The sequence below is a fragment of the Triturus cristatus genome, chromosome 1_2 (assembly GCF_964204655.1).
Source record: "Triturus cristatus chromosome 1_2, aTriCri1.1, whole genome shotgun sequence".
Taxonomy (NCBI): Eukaryota; Metazoa; Chordata; class Amphibia; order Caudata; family Salamandridae; genus Triturus; species Triturus cristatus.
The window spans coordinates 84,902,383-84,926,486 of record NC_140580.1 but is presented as its reverse complement, the minus strand read 5'-3'; the positions used below and the strand labels follow the sequence as shown (position 1 = coordinate 84,926,486).

The 24,104-nt window shown below is 45.8% G+C and overlaps 1 protein-coding gene across 10 annotated transcripts in view; it reads left to right on the top strand.

Moving 5' to 3' along the window:
* LOC146866846 (scavenger receptor cysteine-rich domain-containing protein DMBT1-like) overlaps positions 1-24,104 on the top strand; it is a 1,139,300-nt gene that overhangs the window by 494,552 nt on the left and 620,644 nt on the right. For all 10 annotated transcript variants that reach the window (XM_085602006.1, XM_085601995.1, XM_085601984.1 and 7 more), the window contains one exon: positions 4,481-4,795. In XM_085602006.1, coding sequence (XP_085458132.1) covers positions 4,481-4,795 — 315 coding nt within the window. The remainder of the gene's footprint in view (positions 1-4,480; positions 4,796-24,104) is intronic.

The following is a 24,104-nucleotide window of genomic DNA, read 5'->3' as shown; positions in this document are numbered from 1 at the left end:
ACAGAGCACAACCTATGCTGTAGAAACTGAGAGTGTTCATATTTTGTGATGACACACATGACACCGAGGAAAATATGCCCCAGGGGACAGTAGTGGCCACACAACTCCATGCTCCGGAATGGGAATGACTGCAACACACGCTACCATCCCTGCACTATGCGTACCGCACACTCATGCACATCATGTCACAGGCCACCACATAGGACATGCGTGCTGGAAGGCCTCGCACTTGATAGATTAACTCCCATGTCTGGACTCAGCATTAGTGCCAACTGACATGGAACCCACAAGTCCAGAACTGGACAGGGCACAGGCAAGGTCCCAAAACCTGTTACACACCACCCCCACACATGATGCTACAGGCATAGTTCACGTGGAGAAAGCGCCAGCCTACATTACCTTGTGAAGGAGTGACTACACACAGACCAGGGAACACATTGCAAGGAGGGGAAGGGAGGCAGGAGAGCACAGCTATACTGTGGGTAACTGGATCTGCACAGCACCTTTAAACCCTGGCAGTGTATCCATGCAACTGTGCACTTACAAATGCTGGTGAAACACAACAAACACACATGTACCTACCCCCTTCCTGCTGCTGCATCTCCTGTAGGCGCCTGTCCAAGTCTGGAAATACCACCGCCAGCACACGCTTGTGGATGTGGGAGAGACGGCGGCGCCTGCGGTTCTTATGGCTCTCAGGTGAGTCCCCCAGCAGGACCCGTGCGATCCTCCGCTTCCAGCACCGGATATCCTGCCAGCGTTTCCTCACCTGGGACAGGCGCCGCTTCCGACCATCCGCACTCCTCACGGCGCTGACGGCGGTCAGCCATATGTGCTCCTTGGCAGAGGCGTCTACCTGTGAGGATGAACAAGTGACACTACATCAATACACCTGGCACATGTCACAGAGACACATATTAGTACACATTTGCTGTTTACAACAAGGCATAGTATGCATCCAACGCATTGCACCTTTGTCATAGGGACATGATCCTCTGGGGAAGGGCAACAGCAGTACGTGCCATTGAAAGGACACAGGTGGAATGAGGGCAACCACCCAATCAATGATCCAGGCTCACACTGTGCATCACACCCACCCCTCCTGACCCTGTTGGGGTGGGGGGTATGCTCCATACGTACGCGGGTGGGGGTACGTGTCATACTTACACTGTTGGGGTGGGGGGTACGCTCCATGCATACGCGGGTGGGGGTACGTGTCGTACTTACACTGTTGGGGTGGGGGTACGCTCCATACGTACGCGGGTGGGGGTACGTATCGTACTTACACTGTTGGGGTGGGGGGTACGCTCCATACGTACGCGGGTGGGGGTACGTGTCGTACTTACACTGTTGGGGTGGGGGGTACGCTCCATGCATACGCGGGTGGGGGTACGTGTCGTACTTACACTGTTGGGGTGGGGGGTACACTCCATACGTACGCGGGTGGGGGTACGTGTCGTACTTACACTGTTGGGGTGGGGGGTACGCTCCATACGTACGCGGGTGGGGGTACGTGTCATACTTATACTGTTGGGGTGGGGGGTACGCTCCATGCATACGCGGGTGGGGGTACGTGTCGTACTTACACTGTTGGGGTGGGGGTACGCTCCATGCATACGCGGGTGGGGGTACGTGTCGTACTTACACTGTTGGGGTGGGGGGTACGCTCCATGCATACGCGGGTGGGGGTACGGTCCGTACATATGTACCCCCGTACCCATGCTGTGGAATGCTTGTGCGGGCCGTCCCCAGGCCTTTGCCACGTGGGTACGAGCCGTCCCGCCATTGTTGGGGTGACGTAGGTGTGGGCGTGGTACGACTCGTACCCATGCTCTTAAGGCGTGGGTACGGGACGTACCTGTATTGTTGTGTTGCCGGTTCGCGTCGTCAAGAACTTCCGTTGGGGCGGTCGCTGGCTTAGCTGGACAAGCCCCCACCCCCTCGTAGTGACCAGGGCCTGAGGGTCAGGTATGTCCAGGGCATGTGTGCTGTGTGACTTTGGTGGGGGTTTTGTGGCCTGCCCTGGTCCTGCCACCCCCCCCCCCCCTTTCCCCCCTCCCTTTGTTGTTCTGACCTTCTGCGGCGTCTGCGTCGTAACCTGTAGAGAAGGTCGACTGCTATGAGGGCTGGGATGACACGTAGGTTCGGGTCCATGTCTGTCCGTCGCGTACAGGTACTCCTTGTTCGCGTCGTCCTGTCTGTCCGTCGCGTACCGGTACTCCTTGTTCGCGTCGTCCTGATTTCCCGGCAGTTTTTGGCAGCCGGAAAATATTCACCGTGCGGGATGACGTCGGTGCAAATCGTAATTCCTGGTTCGTGAATGGCAGGCTGCGTGCATCCCGACGTCACGTCGGCGCTTTCCCGGATCGCATTTGTACGTTTATTTTGGTCGGTCGGGATTTTGTACGATTCGTACGGGAAAGGTGTTTCCGTGCGAATCGTAATTCCATGTTTGTATATTTTGACGACCGGGTACGCGTCGGATGGGGAATATGCTCCGTCCGACGGTTCGTACCCGTTTTTTACAGGATCGTGATCGGCACCTTAATGTACTTATACATCCTTAGTAAAGTGGTACTATATGTTCCGAGGGCCTGTGAATTCAATGTTATTAGGGGCAGTGTGTAATTTGAGCCAGCACTTCATTCTCAACTTTGGTACCTATGACAGTCCTTCACATTGTGCTTAAATTTGACATGAGCACAACGCAGTGTTTAATATTTCAATATACATTAAAAATTAACAATACCTGCCGCCCATATCATTTTTATAGCATTGAGTGGCCTGCAATAGTTTAAATGATCGCAGTTCTTGGAGTGTGATGCTTAGCATTTGTGCTGGTACTGTCATTGGCAGTGATGGCTGGGGCAATGAGTGGTACAAGCTGTAGTTGCCCCCTGAAAAGAGTTCTGGGACTTAGCTTTTTACAAATTAAGCACTGGCTAGTGGGCCTGCAGCACTTATTGTGCCACCCACTTAAGTAACCTTGTTAAACATAACTCAGGTCTGCCATTTCAACCTGTGCATTTTAAACTGCCAATTCAACTTGGCCAAACAAAATTTTTGCTAAGCCTCATCCTTCCTTTTTAATACATATAACTCACCCATAGAGAAGGCCCTAAACAGCCCATTTGGCAAGGTGCATTATAATAAAAAAGTTGCATATGTACTTTTAAGTTTTTGCTTTTCTTGGTTGCGAAACACTCTTACATTAGCTTTCACTACTGTAAGGTTTACCTCTCCCGAACGATAACATTTGGTTACCTTATTAATTTAAAAAGGGATAACATTTTTGGAAAATTGGTAGAAGTGCCATGTTTGGTCTCTAGTCAATTGTAATTTAAGACCCCCTTTATTGTTAAAGTTGGACTTTAAGTCCCAATTCTGAAAATGCCACCTTTAGAAAGTTACAGTAAACATGGGCAACTAAGTAACCCCTTGAGATCTTGGGCAAATACAGATTGTTTTAAAAAAAAAAAGGCTGACGACTGAATCATTCAAACACTAACTCTTTAAAGATAAATACATTAAATAAACAGTATATGCACACATAAAAATATCAAACATCAAAGTGATAAAGAAAATAATTCAATATTTGGGCTCTTCCAAAAAAACAAATGTTTTTTACTAAAGGTTGAACCGAAATACCAGCATCCAACAGACCAGTGACTCACAATTGTCCCATCATGTCCATAGATAGGGCCAAAATACCTGTTGATCCACTCTTAAAAGAAGATAGTTGGAACGGGACAGAATCCATTGCTAACAACTTTTTCGTGTTTTGACATTAGTTGAACTGGTTTAAAAGAAGCATCAATGTTTTTGTCTCTTTTATAGTTAATATTTGTGACAATCCTAAGGACAATGCTTAGAAACAAAATACCTCATAGATTTCACAATTTGGTGTCATCTGTGTTTGAAACTCACAGGACACTCTACGTAGCCTTTGATTTTGGAAGTTATTCAGGCTAGAGAAATCATGTTACAGGTAAGGAACATTTTATTTCCTTGTGCTTCAAAAGGGAAGCATGGTTGGCAACATTGCGTATTTTTCTAGAACTTCTGGGTTCACCTGCCTTCTACTCAGTGTTTATTGGGCATTGGAATAGAGGTACATTATAAAGCTCCAGGGACCCGTTGGATGCAATTCAAGAATTATAAACATGCTTCTCTCCTGGGATGTTACTGATAGAGAGCTGCTTTTGCTGGCTAACATTTTCGTCAACAGGATAATTAAGGTGAAAACTCTGTGTTTTTAAGGCTCTGCAGCATTTTATAGCTTTCACAACAAGTTTTTTTACCCTCAATCGGATTCAAAATTAGTGACTGTGGTTTAGTACAATATTACTCCCGTTAAAGGGATTTTTAGATGTCAAGATATAACCTTTAATTATAATCTTTAGTTTCTCTTTGGTATTCTAGACATGACTTTGGACAGTCAACATGATCACCTTCTGGTTCCCTGTGCTTTTTTCTCCAGTGCGTTACCCTATCCGACTCCAGAACGGTGGCAGCAGATGTGCGGGCCGCGTTGAGCTCTACTACAACTCCGCCTGGGGGACGGTGTGTGACGACTTGTGGGACCTAAGTGATGCAGAGGTTGTGTGCAGAGAGATTGGCTGTGGCTGGGCAGTTTCAGCTCCTGGCTCTGCCTATTTTGGTCAAGGCAATGGAAGCATTCTCCTAGACGATGTCAGCTGCAGGGGCACAGAGTCCTCCCTGTCGGAGTGTAGTCACTATGGTTGGATGCAACACAACTGTATCCACCTAGAGGACGCTGGAGTCACCTGCTCAGGTAAGCGATTCATTTCATCAGCCAAAGGTGTTGCTTCTCTGATGTCAGTGCTCAGGACAAATTGTTTCTCACCATAGTTATGTTATCTGCATTCTGTTTTCTATTTGCAGTCAGCATTAGCAGCTGATTTTTTGTGTGCAAGCGTGAAGGGCCTAAGAGAACTGTGTGATATTTAAATGAATAAAAAGAATAGATCTTACTAGATAGATTTTGCTTTTTGAGTTGGCTGAGACTAAGTCTAATGTTTCTCATGCGCCTAGACTAAGTCTCATGCTTCTCATGCTTTCGTATAGATACATGCACACACACACACATATGTATATATATATGTGTGTGTGTGTGTGTATATATATATATATATATATATATATATATATTACCTACTGGCGGTCACCAGTAGGTAGTTATAGTTAGGACCTTGTTTCTATTCAAAAAGCGTTTTTTGTTTTCCCAATAACTTTGGCGCCGGTTGACGAATCTTCGGAAAATTTTCAAAACTTATGGCCCACTCCGGTCAGCTTCTATCCTGAAAGTTCTGGGGTGATTCGCCAAGCAGGGACCAAGAAGAAAGAGGGGTCCCAAAACGCGTTTTCTCCATGTTATTTCCCATAGGAAACTTTAGACACAGCTACAGCTGAAACGACTGAACGGATTTACCCCAAATTTGGCAAAGGTACTGCTTGGCTTAGAAAGCGACCTTTTTAAAAATGATGTCAATTCGTTCAGTAGTTGCTGAGAAAATCAAAAATAAAAGTTTCGATATTTAGAGGCGCAGTGGATCCGCGCACCCTCCCGATCACGAGCTGCATTCTAATTGGCTGTCAACACTTCAAACCAGGAAGTTTTGGCAGTCATCTTGTGCCTCGGTAGAACGGAGGCCCAAGAAATCAGTAAAACAAACATGAAAAACAAGAAAAGGGGGCAGGGTAGAAACACCCTGACCCCCTAGGCCTGCTTAGGGGGTCTCACAGGGATCCCCAGGGCCAAAAAAAAGAATTAAAAGAAAAAAAATCACGAGATACGCATAGGATCCGCGGATCCGGCCGCGAAAATAAAAAAAAAGAAGCGCTGTCTCCCACGCTTCGCTATTAATTAGCCCCCGGGTGGGCCAAGTCCCTGGGGCATGTGAAAAATATATTTGTGGGGGCCCAGGGGGACCCCCGCAGCCCCAGGGACCGCCACCCCCCGGGGCTTTCTATAAATATTTGCGATGGGGCACACAGTCTCCCCGCAGCCCTGTGGACCGCCACCCCCTTGTATTTTAAATGGGTAGGGGCCTCCAAGGCCCCCTAAGCCTCAGGGACCGCCACCCCCGGGGCTTTCTTTACATATTTGCGGGCGGCGCACGGCCCCCCTGCAGCCCCGGGGACCGCCACCCCCGGGGCTTGTTTAAAAGAAAAAAACTACCGGTGTGGGGGTGCTCGAGCCCCCCACATGCCAAGGGGACCGCCACCTCCCGGGGCACTAACTATGCAAATTTGGGGGTCCGTTACGGACCCCCGAGCCCCGGGGACCACCACCTCCCTGGGACTTTGCTAATGTTGGGAGGGGGGCGCACCTCCTGGAGCCAGTGATGGCCCTGGGGACCGCCACCCCCCAGGGCCGGCTCTTGCAGTGTCCCGTGGTGCCCACCCCCGGGACACTGCTGTTTGCAATGACAGGGTGGGAGCCTCGCGGCTCCCGCCCTGTCATTGCAAACTCTGGTTTGGGATTTGAAAGCGAGAGCAGGAAACCTTCTCTCGCTTTCAAAATCCAAACCACATTGCTTTTCCACATGGGGAGCTGCATCTTCGATGTGGAAAAGCAATTCCGGCTCCCGCAGGAGACAAGGAGCTGGCGCGACCGTGGGGGAATTGGGGACCCCCCCACTGTCACCAACGAGAGGCCAGGCCCGGGGGATGGGGTCCCCGGGGCCATAAATGGCCTGGGAGGGGGGTCACGCGCCCCCCCTCCCCATTATAAAATAAAAAAACATTAAAAACACGGAAAGGCTGGCCCCAGGGGATGGGTCCCCGGGGCCATAAATGGCCTGAGGAGGGGGGCCACGCAGCCACGCTCCAATAATTTAATTTAAAAAAAAACCTGACCATGCCCCGGGGGATGGGGTCCCTGGGGCCGAATATAGCCTCGGGAGGAGGGCCACGCGGCCCCCTTCAAATTATTTAAAATAAAATATTAAATAGGGGTCAGGCCCTGGGGGATGGGGTCCCCAGGGCCAATAAAATAGGAAAGGAAGGGGGGCCACACAGCCCCCCATCTGAAAAAAATTAATTAAAAAAAAAGACCGGCATCGTGTCGGAGGCCCCGGCCCCTCCCTGCAGCACTCTGCAAACGCGCCCCCTGGCGCGTTGTAAGTTGGGGAATTAATTCCCCTTGAATACTGAGGGTCCCTGGGGGCCAACTAGCCCACCAGGAATCTCCAGCATGCGCCAGGTAGCGGCGTTGCAGAGAGGTGTTCAAAGGCCACGCCCCTTTTTACACCTCTCTGCAACGCAGCTCTGTGGCGCTTACTGGAGGTACCTTGTGGGATAGTTGGACTCCAGGGACCCTCAGGATTCAAGGGGACTTAATCCCCCAACTCAAAATGCGCCACGGGGTGCGTTTGCACAGTGGTAAAGGGAGGGGGCGGGGTCTGAAGTGACATGTGTGCAAACACACCCTGTGGCGCGTTTTAAGTTGGGGAATTAATTCCTCTTCAATCCTGAGGGTCCCTGGGGCGACCTCTGACCCTGTTTACCAGGCAGGTCGCTCCCCTCAGCGCCACGCAGCCCCCTGTGTGACCACTGACCTCTGCTGCATTGTGTCTGCCTGCGCTAGAGTGACTGTGCCCTCCTTCTCTTCTGTACCCACGAGTGAGTGATTCTCTCCCCCACTGTACCTGTGTATTTTGCTGCCTTGATTGTTCCCCTCTCCTTTGGTGCCCAGATTGTGTCCCTTTTTTCTTCTGTCATTCCCTGCGTCTCCCCCTCGCCGCCCGTTTCCCGCCGCCGTGTCCCGTAGCTCCGCCCCCCTCGCACCCTATTGGCCTCCGTGTCCCGTAGCTCCGCCCCCTCGCACCCTATTGGCCGCCCCACTCCCACCTCCCAGCTGCTCCTCCCTCCCTTGCCCACTAATATGGAGGCCGCGCAGCCAAAGGCGTGCCTAAGGCAAGCCCGTCTGCACCCGTCCACGCCTGGCCCGCGCCCAGCACCAGACCCCCTGGCCCCCGCAGATGCCAGCCCACCCGCAAGACCTACAACGCCGCCACTCTCATCGCACTCAACACCGGCCGGAGCCCCGGCTGCTGCAGAGCCACCCCAAGACGCACCCACGGACCCTTCACCTGCCAATCCTGCAAGTTCTCCTGCATCCGGACCCGTAAAGCACCCGCCAAGCCAAGCACCAACAGCAACCACCTGAAGCACCTGAAGTGCATCCTGCTCAACACCCGCTCCGTCCACAGGCACGCAGTGGAACTCTGGAACCTGCTCGACGCCACATGCCCAGATGTCGCCTTCCTCACGGAAACCTGGATGAACGCCTCCTCAGCACCCAACATCGCCATCGCCATCCTGGACGGATACGAGATCACCCGGAGGGACCGCGCCAACCAGAATGGAGGAGGCATCGCCATCGTCCACAAGAACACCATCCGCATCACGACCAACTCCGAAGACACCCTCACCGCCGCCGAACACCTGCACTTCCAGATCCACACCGACCCCAAGACCACCCTCAGAGGCACCCTCATCTACAGACCCCCGGGACCTCGCACACAATTCAGCGAAGACATCGCCGACTTCATCAGCCCGCACGCCCTCCCCTCCGCTGACTACATCCTCCTCGGGGACCTCAACTTCCACCTGGAGAACAACAACGACCGCAACACCACCAACCTGCTGGACAACCTCGCCAACCTCGGACTCAAGCAACTGGTGACCACCCCCACCCACCACGCCGGCCACACGCTCGACCCCGTCTTCTCCTCCAGCAAGGACATCACCTTCAGCCACACCACCGGACTCCACTGGACAGACCACAGCTGCGTCCACTTCAGCTTCAGAAGGACCACGACTCACCACCACCCGCAACTGGTCCCCCGCAGAAGCTGGAACAAGATCACTGCCGACCAGCTCACCACATCCCTGAGCCAGAACCCCCCACCAGATCAGCGAACCCCAACCAAGCTGCCAACAACCTCACGAAATGAATCAGCAACTGCGCAGACGACCTCGCTCCACTGAAGACCCCCCCGCCAGACCCGGCACCAAGAAAGCATCTTGGTTTACCGACGAACTCAAGAGCTCCAAGAAGAACTGCCGGGCCCTCGAGAAAGCCTGGCGCAGAGACCCAACTACAGACAACATGACCACCCTCAAGCTCGCCACTCGAAGACATCACCAGCTGATCCACGCCACCAAGAAATCCGCATTCAAGGAACGACTGGACAACAACGCCTGCAACAGCAAGGAACTCTTCAACATCGTCAAAGAGCTCTCGAACCCCAGCGCCGGAAACAACGACATCACGCCCTCGCAAGACCTCTGCAACTCGCTCGCCTCGTTCTTCCACAGCAAGATCGCAGACATACACAACAGTTTCAGCACACAGCCAACGCACCCTACGACCGGAACAACGCCCCCCACCACCACCCTCCGCGCCTGGACCCCAGTCAACACCGAAGACACCATCTGCACGATGAACTCCATCCACTCAGGATCTCCAACCGACCCCTGCCCTCACCACATCTTCAACAAGGCCGACTCCGTCATCGCACCCCACCTGCGGGACATCATCAACGCCTCCTCCGACACCGCCACCTTCCCAGAGAGCTGGAAGCACACAGAACTCAGCGCCCTACTGAAGAAACCATCAGCGGACCCCACCGACCTCAAAAACTACCGCCCCATCTCGCTCCTTCCTTTTCCGGCCAAAGTCATCGAGAAAACCGTCAACAGACAACTGGCCGCCTTCCTCGAGACGAACGGATCCCTCGACCACTCGCAGTCCGACTTCCGGGCCAACCACAGCACCGAGACCGCCTTCATCGCAGCCACTGACGACATCCGAGCTTTGCTCGACAACGGGGAAACAACGGCCCTCATCCTCCTGGACCTCTCCGCAGCATTCGACACGGTCTGCCACCGCACCCTAGTGCAGCGCCTCAACAACATCGGTATCCAGGAGAAGGCACTGGAATGGATCATCTCCTTCCTCGCCGGAAGAACACAGAGAGTCCACCTACCCCCGTTCAGATCCGAGGCCACCGAAGTCATCTGCGGAGTACCACAAGGATCATCACTCAGCCCCACCCTCTTCAACGTCTACATGAGCCCCCTCGCAGCCATCGCACGCCAACACAACCTCAACATCATCTCCTACGCTGACGACACCCAGCTGATCCTCTCCCTCACCAACGACCCCGCCACCGCCAGAACCAACCTACACGAAGGGTTGAAAGACGTAGCCGAGTGGAAGACGAACAGCCACCTGAAACTGAACTTAGATAAGACGGAAGTCCTCATCCTGGGATCATCACCCTCCGCCTGGGACGACTCCTGGTGGCCCCCTGCCCTTGGCAGCGCACACAAACCAACAGACCACGCACGCAACCTGGGCTTCGTCCTGGACTCCTCCCTCTCCATGACCAGACAAGTCAACGCCGTCTCCGCATCATGCTTCAACATCCTATGCATGCTACGTAAGATCTTCCGGTGGATCCCCACCGAAACCAGGAAGACGGTCACCCAGGCCCTCGTCACCAGCCGACTGGACTACGGCAACTCCCTCTACGCCGGCACCACAGCCAAACTCCAGAAACGACTCCAGCGCATCCAGAACGCCTCAGCACGCCTCATCCTGGACATTCCCCGACACAGCCACATCTCCGTACACTTGATAAACCTGCACTGGCTCCCCGTCAGCAAGAGAATCACGTTCCGACTCCTCACCCACGCACACAAAGCTCTCCACAACCAAGGCCCAAGATACCTCAACGACCGCTTGACCTTCTACACGCCCACCCGCCAGCTTCGATCAACCAGCCACGCCCTCGCCGCCGTCCCCCGCATCCGAAGAGCCACAACAGGAGGAAGATCCTTCTCCTACCTGGCTGCCAAGACGTGGAACTCCCTCCCCATCCACCTCCGCCTGACCCAAGACCACCTCTCCTTCAGGAAGCAACTCAAGACCTGGCTGTTCGAGCAGTAGCGGACCCCCCTCCCCCAAGCGCCTTGAGACCCTCCGGGTGAGTAGCGCACTATACAAATGCTTTATTGATTGATTGATTGATTGATTGATTGAACTAGTCCATCACTTACCTCCAGTAAGCGCCGCTGCATTGCAGAGTGGTGGCCCAGGCCATGCCCCTTTTTCCACCACTCTGCAATGCTGCTCTGTGGCGCTTACTGGAGGTAAGTGGTGGGCTCGTTGGCCCCTGGGGACCCTCAAGATTCAAGGGGACTTAATGCCCCAACTTAAAACGTGCCACGGGGCACCTTTGCACAGTGGTGAAGGGAGGGGGCGGGGCCTGAGGTGACATGTGTGCAAATACGCCCTGTGGCGTGTTTTAAGTTGGGGAATTAAGTCACCTTTAATCCTGATGGCCCCTGGGGGCCAACTAGGCCACCAGGTACCTCCAGTAAGCGCCACGCCCCTTTTTACACCTCTGTGCAATGCAGCTCTGTGGCACTTACTGGAGGTATCTAGTGGGCTAGTTGGACCCCAGGGACCCTCAGGACTCAAGGGGACTTAATCTCCCAACATAAAACGGGCACAGGACGTGTTTACACAGTGGTGAAGGGAGGTTACGGGGCCTGAGGTGATGTGTGCAAACACGCCATGTCGCGTTTTAAGTTGGGGAATTGGTGGGATAGTTGGACCCCAGGGACCCTGAATTCAAGGGGACTTTTGCACACATGTCACCTCAGGTCCCGCCTCCCTTCACCAGTGTGCAAACGCGCCCCGTGGCACGTTTTAAGAGGTAGTTTTATTCCCCCTTCCCTATTATGTACTAGGGTCTTACAGAGGAGGTCATGCTAATCACAGGGGTACCCCAACGCATAGTGTTCGATAGTGTATGTAGGTGTTTTCACTGTATTCTAAGTGTCTTTTAGCATAGCACTGACTCTAGGGCTGGTTAGTCAGAGTCAGTTACCACCAGTAACCGTCTGAAAAAGTTGTGGGTTTTACTTAATATAACTCTAAACATCATATATCTGTAATTGTAATAAAGATATATTATTCTTAAATATATTTTTCGGAATTCGTGTCGGGTGCGTGCTGGTTGCACGCCGGCAGCGCGAATCCCATGTGACTTCAAAAGAAAGCCTTTCATTGGTTAAGAAGCTTTTGATTCTAGAAATTGAATGACCCCACCCATTTTTTTTCATTCGTTCAAGAGCATCTCAGAGGACACACCTGTTGTCTTTTGCTACTCGTCTTTCATCTTTTTGATTTTTTTTTGTTGCATCAAAAAATGGCAGCTGGAAATCCATCACAGCAGCTTCCACCAGAAGAGGAAGAAGATTTGGAGGTGCGGCATGAAAGCATTGCGTGGGCATTTTTCTCCATACCACCTGGGGAGAAAAAGGTCAATGCCCATAAGGTGACATGCACCATTTGCAAAAAGGTCCTCTCAATCTGATCAAATTTAATCTTCAAAAATTCAATTCCATCTCTGTTCTGATACTGAACAAAACCAACAACTTTTCCCATTGCTCCATTTACTGAACTTTTTCTACATCCAAATTACGCTGTAAAATTACCCAACAGTTTACAAATACATATAAAGTCTTTTCTAAACCAGCAGCCCTATATATAGACTTTTCCAAAGAATCCAACTTTGATTGTCATTTTTCTGAGAGAACAATAGTAACTTCTTCGTGTTCTATTTTATCAATTGTTTCCATTTTCACTATTGATTGTTTTCTAGTTTCAAAAGTTCTTGATTGAATGTAGAACACACTTGCAGTGTCGGCATTAGGCATACTATAGACTTCTTCTCTTCAATTTTTTTGTACATTATTTCAGGTGCAATGTTTTCATTTTGAAACAAGTCCGTTAGAAGCCGACTTTTTGAAGCTCTTTACCATGTTTTGTCAAAACACTAATTCTTATATCTTGAATAATATTTCATTAATGTTCATCACTTGCTTGTCGCATATTCTTGAGAAGTTCTTTATATTCAAATTGAGTCCAAATGTTTATATTTCCAATACTTCCCAAAGATTTCCTAGTGTCTTCCTGGACAAGTGTTTTAAAAACTGGTTGTCCTTTCATGGGAGTAATTTGTAGTAGATCGCCGAATACACTTACATGTTTTCTTTCAAATAAAACATCATAATCTGTTTTTAAAATCTGTTGCATTCTTAAATGTACAAAGGCAAGCATTAAGTTTGAGACCATGCTCACCTCATCAATGATCAAAAGTTTGATTTCCTTTAGTACTCTTGAGACTTCATAAAAAACTTCTCCAGATAGCTTGTGATATTCCAACTTATTTTCATGTTCAACTGGTAGCATGAGTAATCGATTTAATGTAATCCCTTTAATGTTGTGTGCTGCCAACCCAGTTGGAACGGTTACAACATAGGATAAATGTGATTCAGTGCTTTTCTTTAGATAACTGGTCAAAACTTTGATTAAGAAACATCTGCCAGCTTGACCACTGATATACATCCAAATAGGTTTAAATGATGTGCATTGGCATTCTTTTTTTCATGCAGTAAACCATGCTGTATCTGTTCTGTCACTTGCTCATATATTTCTTTTTGTTCAATATGTAGTTGTTCTTCCAAGTTTCCTAACTCAATAATATCCTGTTGTGCTTATTGCATTGCCGTTTCTACTTCGTTCATGGCTATTGCTGCCTCATTTTCAAAAATCGGTTGTCCTAATGGATCTTAGTGGAGCAGAACTTTGACTATCTTGAGAACTGTCTCTAGCTATTTCAGCTGCAATAGCAGTTTCTTGTTCTATCTCTTCATTTAACATTTGTAGATCATTTGGGAAAATTGTGCATTGAATGCTATCTTTACATGCATCAAAAGAATCTTCATAGCAGTCAAAATCTCTAAGTAATTCCATTTCACTACACGAGGGCTTGAAAAGTTGCGGAAGTGCCAAATAGAAAATTCCGTTTTATCTGGTGTTTCACAAGTGAGTTTCCTGTGGTTAATAAGATTTCCTTTGGCATGTTTTACCAAACACCCTTCACATCCAATTACTGCATATGTTTTTTCATGTATATTTTCAATAACATTTCTCTTAAATCTGTAATGTTGCAGTACTTCATAGAGACATATGTTTCCCAGATGTTGACTTCTTTTAAGATAGTACGTATCCAACATATTCGTTTTAACAATATCTGTACTTTCTGGTTCATTCAATGCTAAGCATTCAATTTCTTGTACAGATTTCAATACTCAATTTCCTGTTGCAGCAAGACCTAGACTTACCCAAATGATTCCTCTTGACTTCGAATATAAACTTGCAGAGGTCAACCAATCCGAACTTTCGTAGGATCAAATATCTTGATGGGAAAGCATCTTCAAACTAAAGCTGTACAATTTGTTGATAAGAGTCTTCTCTTGTGAAATGTCTTCGCACATTTCTTTCAACTCCGTCTTTTCAGATTTGGTTATATATGATGTAACATAGCGAGCAACAGCAACAAATTATCTGCAACATACTGGATATCCATATTTGTATTCCACATTGTCAAAATCACTGGATTGTAGTCATTAATATACTTTGAATCTACAGTTCTTTTTATGTTGTAAGTATTCTCCATAGATTTTCGAGCTATAGTACACCTTACTGCTGACATGAAACTGTTGACTCTTCCTCTTGAAATTACTGGACGTCCGAATCCAAAACAGCGTTTTCTCAAATCTTCCCTTTGATTTGTATTTCCGTCGACAATATTTCCCACATTGAAGACTTTGAAACCGTAAAACTTGCTGTCTCAAGTTGTTTTCTCCTCCTCTTTTGGAATGACACAGGTAACATATTTTTCAATGAAAGACAAAACACTTTCATCAGTATCAATTCCAACTTTTGGTGCATTCTTGATCCATAACAGCATATGAATATGAGGTGCACCTCTAGCTTGGTACTCCAAAAGAAATCAATAACTTCTCCAAGCCGTGGATTACTTTTATTGCAGATAAAAGACATCATAGCTTGAAAACTATGATTAAAAAATTTGCACACTATTACAGGATCCAAGGAACACAGTTCTCCAGCTGTCTTTAATTCAATGCTTTTTAAATTTGAATTTGCTTGTCGTAGAAATTCAGGTAAATCATCCCATGCGTACTCAGCACAGCTAAGCGTAACAAAACACGTAGGTGTTCCTAAGTTCCTTAACATACATTTAAGTTCTCCGTGGTGACGCTACCAATACTCATTAGTACCACGTTGACACTCCATCAAATTAATGAAATGAGATACTAAATGATCGTCTCTTTCTTGAACTTTGTCCAAAGATTCTTTTGCAGAAAGATGTGTAAGATGAACTCCTGTTTGTAATATGTGGTTCACTGCATATGAAGGTCCAGATAAGTCACTTTCAAACAGAAGATGAAATAAATATGGAATACTCTGTCGAAATCTTGGATCTTCAGAGTACAATCTTGTTGTACGATATTCTGAAGCTGGAATCTTTACTGGTCGTTCATCATATCGTCCACCTTTTCCAGTGGGGAAGAGTTTTAGAAAACAACAAGCTTGCAAACGTTTTTCCCATACACTCATGGGAGTTCCCTTCACTTTCTTCATTTGGAATAATTCAATAGTGTTTCCTATCAATTCTTTTGAATGTAGAGGATGTATAATGTTCATAAATGTCTTCACTTCTCGAGTTATCCACTTTTTCTATTTGGCCTGTTGAAATTTCTCTTTCATCTTCTAAAGATACTTTTTCTTTTTCCACATATACATTTTTATAATGAATATTGTTTTGCACAAGATGTAATGTAGCCTTTTGAAGGTTGGGGACATCTACTAACTCTTGTCATATTTTCTGATCTTTGTTGGTACACCATTAACTAGAATGACTACATGTTCACTTTCCTCTCTCTCTACACCAACAGTTTCAATATGTTTCTTACAATCTAAAGGTAAATACACAACTCTTCCTTTTAAACTTCTTTGTAAAGCTGTTGGAGGCAGCTTACCTGTTTTAGGCTCCATACGAACTATAACCTGAAACTGGTGCGTAGATTGAACAAGAATGGACTTATACGTATTTAAAGCTACCAAATCCAGGTTGATATGTACAGCTCTAGCTGGCATTATGTTCTCTTCTAATTTGTTGTAACAATATTTACAAATACGTTTATCACTACCCAACTCAAAACGACCTTCCGCCAACAAATAAGCACCAAATTGCTCCTAGTTATCATTGTTTTCCTTTTCACTTTTAAATACACATCAACATTCCTAGTTTGACTTCTATATTGAGTACGTCGACAACTAATACAAACATAGTTTGGATTTTCACAAGAAACTACCTTAAACTTTTTAATTTCTTCTGAAAACTTCATAGTAGTAATATCTTCCATCTCTTCTTCAACACCTACACTTATCAAACTCTCACTTTCTTTACACTCCTCTTGAGGACCAAAGAAACAACACTCTAAATCATCAGAAACATTTTTTACATCCAACACTGAACCATGCAAAAGAGCTGTGTTTATTTCATTTAGAGACAATGCAGGACATTTTACATAGTATAATCTTCTTATTAACGTCCGCATTTCTGAATGATGTACTGCTAACATACTTAAATGATGAAAAGTACTTTGACACACTTTTCTAGAAAGACAAGCAAGAGAATGACCCTGCAAGTTAGTATATTTTCTCACTTTACAAGGATCTAGTCCTTGCAACATCTTAATCTTCTGTTTAACACTTCTTTTTACCATAATCTCGTAAGAAATTCCATAATATATCAATAGATTCCGGTTGGATACTACAAGTACTACTACAATCCCACTTATACAATGGATCTTGTGTACGTCTCCCTTCAACTTCTTCAGCTATTACTTCTTCCACATTTCTAGGAACCATCTTTTCGTTTTCAATTGGACAACCGTTCTTAACTTCATAACAATGACCACTGGTATCAACTGCATGAAGTAAAGTATTTTGGTAAAAATATCTTTTTTCATTAAAAAAAGGCTCCGTACTAGAAGTGTGTTTCCATTCACCAGAAAAGATTTTGCAAAAGTTAGTTCTATAAACCAGTCTTTTACTTTTCTCATAAAATGCATTATGTTACTCAATGTTTTCATTCGTTCCAATACTAATATAAACAATTTTCTTTTCAATTAAAAAGTCTTTTCAACTACACTTTCAATTTGTTCTTTTTTTATAAAAAGCTGATCTTCTTTTATATTTTTTGCAATCTTTCAATAATTTTGTAGTTCTCTACTTTTATACATTTTCTTTCTAATGTCTTTAAATTGTTTCATCCTTCTTTCAAGATAGATTGTTTTCCCATAACCTGATTTTCCATTATGTTGTCCTTTTTTCATTTCCTTCTGATTCGCTGTACACTTTTCTTTCTCTTTACTCCATTTTGAAAAATCATTACGTTTTTTAAAGGTTTTGTAACAAATTCTTCTGTTCTCTTACCAGAAGTCTTTCTCTTCAATGTCACATGTTGTACTTCATCTAATTTCTGCTTTTCTCTTTTGTTTAAATAGTTCTGGTTTTTTTCTTTTCTTTTCTTTTGATCTTTTCTTGCCATACTCAATCTTCATTACTAATAATGGTGAATATCAGAAAACAAAGACAATTTTAAATAATTTTGTTAAATAGTTTAATATTATTAAAATAATTATATTCAAATATTGTCATGTATAAAGAAATATTTTAATTGCATTCAAAGCTATGTCAGACACTGCAGAATTCCTACAATTAGAAGACATTGCAACCTATACAACAGAATCATAGAGTACGACTAAAGGATTTTTTACTGCTACCCAAATAAAATGTAACGTGCAATCTCTCAACTTTTAAGGCCTGCATTATATTGTGATTGAGATATGTCTTGTAACTAAGGTATATCTCTACTTGCATATGCATTGTGATTCATATCATACATGTGATTGTAGGAGTACTCAAGTAGTGCCTGAATGATTGGAGGAGTGCAAAGGAAGTGCATGGGTGATTTTATAAGTGCATAAGTACTGGCTGAGTGATTACATAACTACAAGGTTAGTGCCTGCATGATTGGAAAGTGCAAGAGTAGTTTCTGGGTGCTTGAAGCAGTGTATAGCTGATACATTGGTGATTGCATGACTACAGGGGTATCAAACATCTAGGGGATTACAGGAGTACATAGGTAGTGTCTGGGTGATTGCATGAGTGCAGGGATAATAACTGGGGGATTACATGAGTACATAGGACGTGCCTTAATGATTTTGTAAATGAATGGGTACTGCCTAGGTGATTGGAGAAGTACTGTTTTCGTGCTTGAGTAATTAAAATACTGCAAAGGTAGTGCCTGGGTGATTTTATCAGTGCATGACTACTGGCTGAGTAATAACATAATCACAGGGATAGTGCTTCTGTGATTGGAGAAGTGCAAGGGTAGTGCCTCAGTGATTATATAACTGCATGGTTAGTGTCTGGGTGATCGAAGGAGTACAGGGGTAGTCAAATTCTAGGGAACAGCCATGTCTTAATCCTTTTTCTAAACAGGGACAGGGAGCCATATTGTCTAATACCAAGTGGCAATTCATTTCACAGCCTCAAAGCAGCAGTACTGAAAGATCTTCCTCCCAGTCTGACTCTGTTAAACCTAGGAACCTTCATCAGACATGCCGAAGAAGAACAAAGATGCTGGGTGCGGGTATAACAGAATAATTCTTTCTGTAATGGTTTTGGACCGAAACCATGCAAGGCCCTAAACACTAAATACAGGGACTTAAAGTGTACTCTTTGCAACATTGGGAGCCAGTGTAGCTCAGCTAGACATTTTGAGGCTGAGAAGTCTCGAGGTTTAGCCAGAGCTAGCGTTGCCGCCATATTTTGAACACGTTGCAATCGCTGGATCAGGTATTTAGTGGTATCCAGCAACAGAGCATTACAATAGTCAAGACGACTTAGAATAGCACCCTGCACTATTAATGCTCTGTCTGACGCAGGTAATAGTGGGAGGATCTTTCTCAGGGCTCTTATGAGACCGAAGCAACACCCCACAGTTTTGTTCACCTGTAACTCCAATGACAGAATGGCATTGAACATGACTCCCAGATTTCAGACCGTTTTAGCGGGGACCAGAGGAGTAGAAGTTCCAAGTAGCCAGAAGTTGTGAGGGAGAGGTAGAGGAACCTTCCCCACAGTGCAAGATTTCAGTTTTCTCAGAGTTAAATTGTAGAAAATTCAACCGTAACCACTGTGCAGTGTCAAGCATACAGGCATGAAAATCCTCCAAAGCCGAGGGTTGGGTGCCATCCAAGGATAAGATAATCTGAGTGTCATCAGCATAGTTTATCAGCTTCACATTTTGAGCCTGAATTATATCAATCAATGGACTTAAATAGATATTGAACAAGATCGGGCTGATAGAAGACCCTTGAGGGACACCATGGCAGATGTTAGTGAAAGCTGATTGAAACGGTGGGAGGGCCACCGCCTGACACCTACCAGAGAGATAAGAGCGGAACCAAGCCAAAGCGGTACCTACCACTCCCATCTCCTCTAGGTGGGTCAGCAAAATACTGTGGTTGACCGTGTCAAAAGCGGCAGACAAGTCAAGTAAAATGAGTATTGACGAATGTCACTTGTCTGCCAACAGACGAAGATCGTCCATCACGGTCACCAAAGCAGACTCTGTACCGTGTTCTGGACGGAAGCCAAATTGAACGTCCACTCACTTGTTCACTTGTTGTTACTTTCTAAGAACACGGACAGGGATTTGCTGACCCAGCGTTCGAGGATCTTCACTGGGTAGGGTAGGAGGGAGATGGGTCAGTAACTTTCCGGGCGAGCAGGATCAAGAGTGGCCTTCTTCAGAAGAGGCGTAACCACAGCTTGTTTCCAGCTAGATGGCACAGCCCCACTGGAGAGTGATTGATTACAAATCTGCCTGAGACTAGGGAATAGGTCAGAGGAAACTTCCTTCCAGATTTTATGGGGGAGAGGATCCAGAGGGGATCCGGAGGAAACACCCAAGGCCAGTCCACCAAAAACCTCCTCTGATAAAGGTTCAAAATGATCCAAGAAGCTTGACAGTCCCAACTTCCATCTCTAGACTTACATAGAGCATCTTTCCTACACCAGTGGTCGAGATAGTTGTTCCATTGGTCCGATATCTGGGGATATACGTGACTACATAGGAAGTGACTGGGTGATTTTATAAGTGCATGGGTATTTCTTGGGTGATTACAGGACTACTGAGGTAGTGCCTCACTGAATAAATAAGTGGAAAGTTAGTGCCTCTGTGATTTCATAACAGCATGACTACTGGCTGAGTGATTGCATAAGTACAAGGGTAGCGCCTTGAAGGAGTGCAACTGTAGTGCCTGGGTGATCATATAAGTGCATGAGTGGTGACTACATGAGTCAAAGAGCGCATGGGTAATACCTTGGTGATTTCATGAGTGCAGCAGTAATGTCTGAGTGAATACAGCAGTGCATATGTAGTGACTGGAACATTGGAAGACAGCATGGGAAGTACTTGGGTGTTTTTATAACTGCATGAGTGTTGGGCCTGGCCAAATATAACGCAGCAGACTATTACATAACTCAACCATAAGTCTCTCCATATTTTTAAAAGCATGAATACATATGTCTATAACTTCTCAAATCATCATGATATTTAAAAAAATGTATATAAACAATATTTCTGGAATATAGAGAAACCTAGAAACTGAGACATGTAATAGATCTGCCTGAGTGATCGCATAATTCCATGGGTAGTGCTTGGGTGATTGTATGAGTGCAAGGGTAGTTACTGAGTAATTAAAGGAGAAGATGGGTAGTGACTGGCTAATTGCATGATGCACACATAGAGGTAGAGTGCATGAATAAGTGTATAAATAGCACCTGAAAGAATAGATGAGTCATGGAGTAGTGTCTAGGTGAATAGCTGAGTGCAACAGTAGAGCCTGAGTGATTCTACAACTGCAAGGCTAGTGCTGTGGTTAATACATGAGTGCATAGGTACAGCCTGCATGATTGCAAGACTGCAGGGATAGTACATAAGTAGTGCCTGGGTTATTGCATAACTGCAGGGGTAATATCTGGGGGATTACTGGAGTACTTAGCAAGTGAGTGGGTGATTTTATAAGTGCATGGGCACTGGCTAAATGATTGGACGAGTGCATAGATCCTGAGAGGGTGATTGGAGGAGGGCAAGGGTAGTGCCTGGGTGATTGAACCAGTGTATAGCTAATGCATTGGTGATTGCATGAGTGCAGGGGTAATGTCTGGGGGATTGGAGGAGTACATAGGTAATGCCTGCACGATTGCATGAGTTCAGGGGCAGTATCTGGGGGACTACAATAATACATAGAAAGTACCTGGGTGATTTTATAAGTGCATCGGTACTGCCAGAGTGATTGGAGTAGTACTGTGGTAGTGCCTCAGTGACTGGAGGAATGTAAAGGTAGTGCCTGGGTGAATTTATAAGTGCATTTGCACAGGCTAAGTGACTGAAGGAGTTCATAGATCCTGACAGGGTGATTGGAGGAGTGCAGGGATAGTGCCTCAGTGATTGCATGAGAACAAAGGTACTGTCGGGTGATTGGAGAAGTGCTAGGGTAGTGCCTGTGTGATTGCATTAGTGCATAGGTAGTGCCTGAGTGATTTTATACGTGTATGGGTACTGGCTAAGTGATTGGAGGAGTGCATAGATCCTGAGAGGGTGATTGGAGGAGTGCAAGGGTATTGCCTGGGTGATTAAACCAATGTACAGCGAATGAATTGGTGATTGCATGAGTGGAGAGGTAATGTTTGGGGAATTAGAAGAGTACATAGGAAGTGCCAGGGTGATTTTATAAGTGCATCAGTACTGTCTTGGTGATGGGAGTAGTACTGTGGTAGTGCCTCAGTGATTGGAGGAGTGTAAAGATACTGCCTGGGTGATTTCATAAGTGCATAGGCACTTGCTGAGTGATTAGAGGAGTGCAAGGGTAGTGCCTGGGAGATTAACCAGTGTATAGCTAACGCATTGGTGATTGCATGATTGCAGGACTAATGTCTGGGGGATTAGAGGAGTACAAAGGTAATGCCTGGGTGATTTCATGAGTGCAGAGGTAATGTCTGGGGATTACAGAAGTACATAGGAAGTGCCTGGGTTATTTTAGAAGTCATTCGGTACTGCCTGGGTGATTGCAGTAGTATTGTGGTACTGCCTCAGTGATTGGAGCAGTGTAAAGGTAGTACCTGGGTGATTTTATAAATGCATGGGCACTGGCTGAGAGGTTACATAATTACAGGGATAGTGCCAGCATGATTGGAAGAGTGCAAAGGTGGTGCCTGGATAATTATATAAGTACATGGGTAGTTGCTGAGTGAGCGAAGGACTGCAGGGGTAGTGGTTGGGTGATTGAAGCAGTGTAGCAGCCATGCCTGGGTGATTGCATGAGAAAAAAGGTACTGCCTGGGTGATTGCAGGAGTACTAGGGTAGTGCCTGGGTGATTACATACGTGCATGGGTACTGGCTATGCGATTGGAGGAGTGCATAGATCCAGACAGGGTGATTGGAGGACTGCAAGGATAGTGCCTGTGTGATTGAACCAGTGTATAGCTAATTCATTGGTGATTGCATGAGAGCAAAGGTAACGTCTGGGGGATTAGAGGAGTACATAGGTAATGTCTTATTGATTGCATGAGTTGACAGGTAATATCTGGGAGATTACAGGAGTACATAGACAGTGCCTGGGTGATTTTATAAGTGCATGGGTACTGCCTGGGTGATTGGAGTATTACTGTGGTACTGCCTCACTGATTTGGAGGAGTGTAAAGGTAGTGCCTGGGTGATTTTATAGGTCCATGGGCACTAGCTAAGTGATTGAAGGAATGCATAGATCCTGACAGGGTGATTGGAGGAGTGCAAGGGTAGTGCCTGGATGATTAAACCAGTGTATAGCTAACACATTGGTGATTGCATTATTGCATGAGTAATGTCTAGGGGTTAGAGGAGTACATAGGTAATGCCTGGTGATTCCATGATTGCAGGGGTAATATCTGGGAGATTACAGGAGTACATAGAAAGTACCTGGGTGATTTTATAAGTGTATGTGTACTGCCTGGGTGATTGGAGTAGTACTGTGGGAGTGCCTGAATGATTGGAGGAGTGCAACATCCTGAGTAGTAGCAGAATACTGAAATTGCAGCACAAAAGTGAGGTCTATGACATGGTTTACACTTTTGTGCTGCAACTTCACAATTCTGTAACTACTCAGGGCGTTTGGCGTACCCAAAATAAAGCATCAAACCTACCTACACATGAGTCTGTTATAAACCTCACCATATTCCTGAAACTATACATGCTACTATATATGTCTACCTTTTGAAATCATCATCATATATAAAAGAAATAAACAAATAGACTGAACTTTACATTTGAAAGACACACCTACATTTCTGCAGTGTATTTCAAGTGTACCTATCCTCAGACTCATAGAAAGTAGCCTAATCAGTAATCTCTTCTGCCAACATGTCTTAAAACTCACTTTTGTTCTACAGCTTCACCATTCTATGAATATTGGCTATAGCCAAACATAAAGCAGCAACCTATCACATGTCTCTTCCATAACTCTAACCATATTCCTAAAAACATGCATGTTTTATGTATACCTATTGCCAAAACCATAACACATAGTATAATGCACGTGCAAGTAGAAACATAACCACACTCACAAGACCATGAAGGTCTTAAAACATGACAGAGTACATTTACCTTTCAAACACACCTAGATTTATGCGGCATCATTTTTCTTCTACTACTGCTTCACTATTCTAGTACTAATCAAGTATTGAGCATAGCTAACAGCAAAGCAACCCTTCACTTATCTTTGATGAAAGTCTCCCCATATTTCTAAAAGCATGTATGCATATATCTCTACCTTTTCCTAGTATCATCATATATAAAAGAAACATACAAATAGATCTATACCTGTATTTTTAAATCTTCAGATGCATAATACATATGAAAATACATCTGTAAGTACAGGCATACCACAGTCACAAAACCATGCAGATCTTAAAACTTATGAAGCTGCACTTCTCATTTCAAATATACACCTAAAATAATGTGACATATTTCAACCATACCTTTTAACAGACTCATACAAACTCACTAATTAA